At 47.1% G+C, this 7,967-nt stretch overlaps 2 protein-coding genes across 4 annotated transcripts in view; one reads left to right on the top strand and one right to left on the bottom strand.

Moving 5' to 3' along the window:
* NFE2 (nuclear factor, erythroid 2) overlaps positions 1–3,721 on the top strand; it is an 8,087-nt gene extending 4,366 nt beyond the window's left edge. For all 3 annotated transcript variants that reach the window (XM_077753523.1, XM_077753524.1, XM_077753522.1), the window contains 2 exons: positions 63–231; positions 1,424–3,721. In XM_077753523.1, the coding sequence (XP_077609649.1) occupies positions 118–231; positions 1,424–2,431 (1,122 nt within the window). In that variant the 5' untranslated portion in view covers positions 63–117 and the 3' untranslated portion in view covers positions 2,432–3,721. The remainder of the gene's footprint in view (positions 1–62; positions 232–1,423) is intronic.
* A 1,884-nt stretch (positions 3,722–5,605) lies between these two features.
* Positions 5,606–7,967, bottom strand: part of HNRNPA1 (heterogeneous nuclear ribonucleoprotein A1) — a 9,666-nt gene continuing 7,304 nt past the window's right edge. The window contains exons 11-12 of the transcript XR_013332479.1: positions 5,972–6,058; positions 5,606–5,747 (exon numbers count right to left, since the gene is read on the bottom strand). The gene's annotated coding sequence lies outside the window, so the exon portion shown is untranslated. The remainder of the gene's footprint in view (positions 5,748–5,971; positions 6,059–7,967) is intronic.

Here is a 7,967-nt window from a genome sequence, read left to right as displayed (position 1 = left end):
GCTTGTTTCTCTCTCTTTTTTTTTTTTTCCCCCCTTCCAAACCTGTTTCTCCTTTGCCACAGGTTGCTGGGGCCTTTTGGGTTTTGGGAACCCTGGATCAGGCCCTGGCCCAGTAGGATGCCCCCGTGTCCTCCCCAGCAGAGCAGGAACAGGGTGACACAGTTGCCCACTCTGGAGCTGGGAGAGATGGAACTGACTTGGCAAGAGATCATGTCTATCACTGAGCTGCAGGTGAGCAGGGCTGGGGGGCCTTAGGGGGGGGGGTGGGGAGGGAAGAGCAGAGAAGCAGGGAGGCTGCTTGGGACTGAGACAGGGGGCTGGAGCCAACAGGGAACGTTTCAGACACTAGAAAAGGAAGGGTTGGAGTAGGAGGGAGATCTGGATGGAAGACCAGAATATTAAGGGGAAAGGGGTGTGGAGGAGCAGGGGATAGGGGTGGTGGAAGGAAGGATCTGATTGGGGTGTAAGCTCTCTCAGCAGCCACTCTGCTCGCATCTTTCTATCCCACCCCCTGCCCCGCCTTCCCTTTCTCATCTTCTTCCCTTCTAAACTCGCTCTCCTCCAATCCTGCCCATCTTCTTCCTTCATTTCCTCCCCTTGCCCTCAGATGCTGGGCCCCTTTCCCTCAGGTAGCAGAGCAGTAGTTCAGGGGCCTCGGGAAGGGGGGGCAGACTATGACAGGGTCCTCGCCTCCTGCTAGTTGGACAAAGGGGTGTCTGTTGGCCTAACAATGATGCCTTTGTCTCCAGCTGGGCTGGAGCACGGTGGCTCCTCCATGTGGGTTGGGGGCCCTGTTTCCAGCATGTTCTCTCCTCCTCTCTGCACCTGGGCAGGGACAGAGGGACTGAAGAGGAGAGGGTAGAGTTAGTGCCAGCTCCCCAAGGTGCCTCTTAGCCCCCAGACCCGGCTCTGCCTGCCCCCCCCCACTCTCCCCTGCCACTGTGCCTGGGTCCTCAGGATCTGCCCTAAGCCATCGTCCCATGCAGCAGCTCCCTCTGCTGGGCACCCAGGGCATGACCAGGGCCTGAACTTGACCCTTTGACCCCAGATAACCAGAGTAGGAAAGGGTTCTGAGGGGGTCATCATAGATAACAACTTCTTGTGCTCCTGAAGGAAATAAAGGAAGAACAGCCATTTCAACCCAGTAAGAACTTCTCCTGAAGAGGAGATTCTATACCATTGCAACGTTACATAGTCTTTTCTGAAGTCAGACCCCGGTGACTTCCACTCGAGTTTAAGCTGCTTTCTGCTTGAGATAGCCTCACCTCACCCTTACGAGAAGCTTTGAATGATTTTTAGCACCTTTCTGTTCCCTTGTTATTATCTCACTGTGTCTTTCAGAAGGACCCAGCTTGGTCCTGAGAGACAGCTGGTTTCTCTTCCTCAGCCTGTCTCCAAAAATTCTCTATGGCTTTTCTTGCAGGGTCTAAATGCTCCAAGTGAGACACCGTTTGAGCCCCCTGCCCTGGCCCCATACCCTGGGCCTCCACCGCCCCCAACTTACTGCCCCTGCTCGATCCACCCAGATGCCGGCTTCCCTCTTGCTCCGCCACCCTATGAGCTCCCAGCACCCACATCTCATGCCCCAGACCCCTCGTACTCCTATGGCAACATGGCTATACCAGTCTCCAAGCCTCTGACTCTCTCCAGCCTGCTCAGTGAGCCCCTCTCAGATCCTTTGGCTCTCCTGGACATTGGGCTGCCGGCGGGGCCCCCCAAACCTCAAGAAGACCCAGAATCTGACTCAGGATTATCCCTCAACTATAGTGATGCTGAATCTCTTGAGCTGGAGGGGACGGAAGCTGGCCGGCGGCGTAGCGAGTATGTAGAGATGTACCCAGTGGAATACCCCTACTCACTTATGCCCAACTCCTTAGCCCATCCCAACTATGCCTTGCCACCTGCGGAGACCCCCTTAGCCTTAGAACCCTCCTCAGGCCCTGTGCGGGCCAAGTCCACTGCACGGGGGGAGGCGGGGAGTCGGGATGAGCGCAGGGCCCTGGCCATGAAGATCCCCTTCCCAACGGACAAGATCGTCAACTTGCCAGTAGATGACTTTAATGAGCTGTTGGCACGGTACCCACTGACGGAGAGCCAGCTGGCATTGGTCAGGGACATCCGACGGCGGGGTAAAAACAAGGTGGCCGCCCAGAACTGTCGCAAGAGGAAGCTGGAGACCATCGTGCAATTGGAGCGGGAACTGGAGCGGCTGGGGAGCGAGCGGGAGCGACTTCTCCGGGCCAGAGGGGAGGCCGATCGGACCCTGGAGGTCATGCGCCAACAGCTGACAGAGCTGTACTGTGACATTTTCCAGCACCTGCGGGATGAAGCAGGCAACAGCTACTCCCCTGAAGAGTATGCTCTGCAACAGGCCGCTGATGGCGCCATCTTCCTAGTGCCCCGGGGGACCAAGATGGAGGCCACAGACTGAGCTGGCCCAAGGGGTGGGACTGTGATGGAGATTTGCTTTATTCCCTTCTGATAAAGGTACTCCCCAATCCCGAGGCCCCGAAGGAACTGGGTTCTCTAGGCCAGAAGGGGACAGTGGGAAACCTGGCATTTGGAGGGTCCACAGCGTATTCAGTGAGGCTTGCCTTGAGACAAGCATGTGAGGGGAGGGCTGGGATCTCTTTCCCGTGATTTGGCTTCCCAGGGCTCCAACTTCCTCCTCTTGTTTGAGCTTTGATATATAAAGCGCTCTACACTAATAGCCTTCCACACTGTGTGTTCCTTCTTGAGAGAGGGTGATGAGCTGAGTACTCCGAGTTCACTGCTTGGTGGTGGTGGGGAGGGAATCTTGCCAGGATCGTTCCTTTCCCCTATAGCTCTGTATGAGAGAGGTACACAGGAAATGTGGGTTTGAGCAGTGTGGAGATCTACCCCCTTCATCTTCTTTAGAGCCAGGAGCGGTGGATGATATGAGGAACCCCACCCTCCCTGGTGGCCCACTATTTATGGAGCTGAGATTGTGGCCAAAACTGGCTATACCTACTGTGCAAGGTCTCTGAAGTTTAGACCTCTTCTTTCTCAATCTTTGGAGCACAGAAAAGCTTCAAATGCCCACAGGACTTTTTCTCGCTCTCTCCCTCCTGTCTTCTGTATGACTTCCTCATCGTGATGTATCAGAGCTCTTTCAGAAGATTGAGTTGCTCTTGGTTGGAACGAGAGAATTTGATTGGACATCAGTTTCAAGGGACTTCATACCCAAGTCTGGGCAAAACTTGCTTCATGGTGAAGTGGGATATGCATTTTGGTGAAATTTTCTCTCTCTCTGGTTGTGTTAGACACACTACCCAGTTGTTTTGGGGCCTCCCTTTTCTAGACCCTCAAAGATCTAGGGCTTATTATTATTTTGTTCTTGAAGCAGAACACGATTAAGTTTCAGAATCCAGTGCACCTGCTTGGCTCAGTTCATTAAGCAATCTGACTCTGGATTTTGGCTCAGGAAATGGTCTCCCAATTTGTGAGTTTAAGTCCCGCATCAGGCTCTGCATGGACAGCATGGAGCCTACTTGGGATTCTCTGGTCTCCCCCTCTGTCTCTCAAAAATAAACATTTATCTAAAAAGTTTCAGAATCCATCATCAAAATCCAGTAAAATTTTTGACAATACACCTTCATCTCCCAAGTTGGGAGTTGGGTGGTTCCTCATTTTTCTGGTCACTGAATGACACAAATTACCTCTTTAGGGTATTTTAATTGTTTACATTTCTATTCAATTTTACTAGCTCCATTCCAATAGGGAAAACTTCCTTTCAAGTTCTAATAGACAGTTGTGAGACATAAAAGCAGGCAGTGATCAAAGGAGGTGTAGAATCTTTATGCCTACAGATTCTCGAGAACATGGTCTCTAGCCTAGGGTTAGGGAATGAAAGCAACTTAAAGCTGATTCCTGAGAGACCTAAAAACATTTCAGACAAGTTGTCAACTGTTTTCTAAAAAATGAAAGAAAAAGAAAAAAAAACAACGGCATCTAGTTGTAAAGGGTAGTGCCTGGGATTAGCTGTTCAGAAACTGCTTTAGTTCACCTGAGGAAACATCCGGTAGTGGTGTTTTTTTCCCCCACTTCTAACCAAATTCACAAAAGTGGTTAACTCAAGAGGCAAATTTAGACCTTCATTTATACACTGAGCACCTAAGTTCTAGAGCTACACTGGAGATGCAAACAGCTAACAGGAGAAATGTGTTCTCAAGATACACTGTAGTGGGGAAGACACCCACACACATGCAGCCTGGTATGCGCCTACCTAAAGCAAAAAGTGGAATGGAGCTGTGGACTGTGACTTGGGTTGTTTCAGATTGTAGGAACTTGAACAAGAGGGTAATTTTCCTCACCTAAAAAGTATGGGACTTATTAACCATCTTGTGTTTGTAAAACATGGGGCAAAGTACACAGAACGTAACAGAAGCATTAACCTCATTTTCAATAGGAATGAATGCTCTTTGCACTCTGGTGGCCTGAACTGTTAACTTCAGGTCACAAGATTAGATTCTTTTTATTTTTTTAAAATGTTTTATTTCTGAGACAGAGAGACAGTGTGAGCAGGCGAGGGTCAGAGAGAGAGTCACAGACTGAAACATGCTCCAGGCTCTGAGCTGGCAGTCAGCACAGAGCCCGACGCGGGGCTCCAACCCACAAACCGTGAGATCATGACCTAAGCGAAAGTCAGGCGCTTAACCAACTAAGCCACCCAGGTGCCCCTAGATTCTTTTTAGATAAAGAGCCTGAGTGGGGAGAGGGGCATGAGGGAGAATCTTAAGCAGGCTCCAACTGTCAGATGGATGTTGACGAGAGGTTCTATGCCACCATCTTGAAAGCAAGACCTCAGCCAAGATGGGGATGCTTGGCTGAGCCACCCAGGCACTGATTTGGTTCTTAAAACCATCAATATTGTAGAATTTAAGACTGCCTAGACATTCACAGCTTAATACCGTTTTTGTTAGGTTGAAAACAGACTGATCTTTTCTTGAACATAGAAAATTTTAAACATTTGCTGGGGGCTGAATTATTGCTCAAATTTTTGGGTTACCTTTGAAAAACATCTAGGACTTCCATATTCATCTTATCCTGGTTCCAGATTAGTTTAGAACCTGTAGATAGCTGGCCAATACATACTTGTGGAGGCAACTGTACAGCTTCTCACTTGGCCAGAGAGCCAGTTTCTGATTTCACTAAACCAGGATACTGATGGGATGAAACTTTTACAGTAATACGTGCGGGATTAGGATCTCTTCAAGGGGTGCCTGAGTGGCCCAGCTGGTTCAGCGTCCCACCTCTCTGCTCATGATCTTGCAGTTGAGTTTAAGCCTTGCATTAGGCTCTGTGCCAGCAGCTCAGGGCCTGGAGCCTGCCTCAGGTTCTGTCTCCGTCCCCTCCCCCATTCACACTCTCAACCCAATTGTTCCTCCCTAAACTCAATTGAACCTGTGGTCCAATGGTTTCTATTAATAACATCGTCGCACCTTTAACAAACCTACATTAAGTCTTCCTTGTTCCTTTAGAAGGATCCAAAGAAGAATTAGTAAGGAACAAAGGGGGAAAGACTTCAACTCTAAAAATTCTAGTTTATTACCATAGCAGGAAGGTGGAAAAAAAAAGAACCAAGTCGAAATTAAAAGCATTTTATTAAAAAAAGTCCATTCATAAAACTGAATGATTAATTCAAGCTGCGAACAGCTAACAACTACATGGCAGTGAAAATGAAGTGCATAGTGGCTCAGATAAAGGTTGTCCTCATAAGGATGTTCCTGCCAAAATAAAGAAAAAAGTTATGAATCATTTGCATAAGCATTTGAAGGGTTCTATAATTACATTGTTCCATTTACTGGGAACCCAGCTACTTGAATCACTTTTTGCTCGCTATGGGCTTTTACTGGACTAGGAGAGTTCTTTTTGTATTCAGGTACAGCTTGTTTCTCTACTTTGGCAATACCAAGCACTCTTGCCACTGTCGGGTTTGTAAAAAGCTTACCTTTTAGCCATGAATTTGGACAGATGAGTTTGTTTTGTTTTATATTTTTAAAGAGAGTTGATTTAGCCGGGAGTGGCAGACTCCTCCCTAGAAAAGTAAACAACCTTTAGAACTAGCTTTCTGGGAGACCAACTCCCAGCTCAGGGTCAACCCCCCACCCTCCTCCCCAAAATGGTCCACCCTCCCTCCCGCCAGCTTTTGGGGGAGATTCTAACACATTACTTTGAGCCATTATTTTAAGGAAATGGGTCAAAGGTAGGAAGGAAATAAAATTAAAGGGCAAAAAATATAGTTACAGAATTAAGAGTGTTTTACTTCCTTCGTTTGGGAGCCACCAAATCTAGGGTGTCAAAGTTAAGAAAATTCATCTCCAGAAAAACCAGGTTCAGCTTAACTGGACTAGTTTTGGCTCAATATATTAAGGAGAATGTTAACAAAACTGGATTTTAGAGAACACTATATGGATGGAAGTAAAATCTGTTCTTACCTACCAGCATAGCAATAAAACCTTTTCTCCTGGTTCTGACTGCTAGTCCTAAGAGTCAGGTGTGCCTTACTCTGGTCTGCCTCCTTTCTTGCGATGGTCACTGAAACTTCACTCCCTCCTAGCTTTCATGGAGCGTGCCATGGCCGGCCCCTGGCTTATCTGTACTCCACATACCACAAGTGTCTACTCTCAGCTGTAGAGTGTCTGAGCTCGGAGCCATTCGCGCTATGCTTGCTAGCAGTTCCTAGTAGCTGAACATCTCTCCTGGATCTTTAAAGGCATTGTCACGAATCCTGAGGTATCTGCAAACTCCCTCAATAGTTAAGGTTCCACCTGCCATTGCAAACTCAGCCGATATCAAACTCATGGAACTATCACCCATGCTTTCCCGCCCACCTCCCACCCACTCCCCCCTCCACCCTCCTCCCCAAAACTTCCAAGCAACACATCCAAGATATTGGGAGGGAATACACAGTCCTAGTGATAAACAATTCTCTATGCTGCCAGGTACAATGGCACTGAAATTGAGGGTACCAAAGGGAGGGCTCAAGAGAACCTATGTAACAAATAACAATGATCGGATATTACGTAACTATAAAAGGCTTCAGAAATCATTTTCTGTACAATTAACATTTTAGGATGGTTGTGTGATGTACCATAGTTAAAGGAAAACTGCAGTTAGCATGAATATACTAAAATTGCCTCCCCATCCCCAAAATTTTACTATCCAAATAAGAAATCCATATAGTTAATCTACAGACCTCTATTAAGGACCCACCAAACCAGAACAGAGTGTAACTGCTGTTTTCCTTTAATGTAAGCCTGTTTTTGCATTAAAAATAAGATATTCTTACTGGTGCTGGTCAGCTTAAAAAGGTCTCCCAAACACTTCTAATCTGTGGACTTATGGGGTGGCATTAGCCAGCAGCTGGTTTCTATTCTCTGGCAGAGTTTTGAACTTGAATTGTGATAGAAGCATTCAACATTATGAGGGGTAGTGGGCAGGGAAAGTCCAAAGCTCTGCCAGTCCCAAATCCATACAGTTGCCATTCCATTCAAGAGAATATTAAATCGTTTATTGATTACACAGGATAATGGATGATACACAAGCTTTAATCCCATCTATAATTTTATCTGATACCATGATTCAATTTAGATATATTGCATAGGATGTGCCAACAATCATATTAATAACCAAATAAACTCCAGGACTTTGCTTGGGTGACCCTTTTAACGGTGAACTCCAGGTCACAACACATTAACTATCAGTTCAACCACACCAATGTTTGTGGAGACAATGGATTCTGTGCCCAAGCAGGTTGCAAATAAAATTTCAAATGGAACCTGGCATCACCCTGAAGGAATTCTAACTTCACACTGTTGGGGTAGTTTACCAAGATGGCTTCAGAGTAGACTAACTTTACACAGCACATTTAAAAAAAGACACATTTATTCAGCGTCATGATCAGACTATTACATTTAGCAATCAACAGCATGGGTGCAAAAAAA

The sequence above is a fragment of the Crocuta crocuta genome, unplaced genomic scaffold, assembly GCF_008692635.1.
Source record: "Crocuta crocuta isolate KB4526 unplaced genomic scaffold, BGI_CrCroc_1.0 scaffold30, whole genome shotgun sequence".
NCBI classification, from domain to species: domain Eukaryota; kingdom Metazoa; phylum Chordata; class Mammalia; order Carnivora; family Hyaenidae; genus Crocuta; species Crocuta crocuta.
The sequence above is the reverse complement of the archived record's forward strand: the minus strand, read 5'-3'. Positions and strand labels throughout refer to the sequence as shown.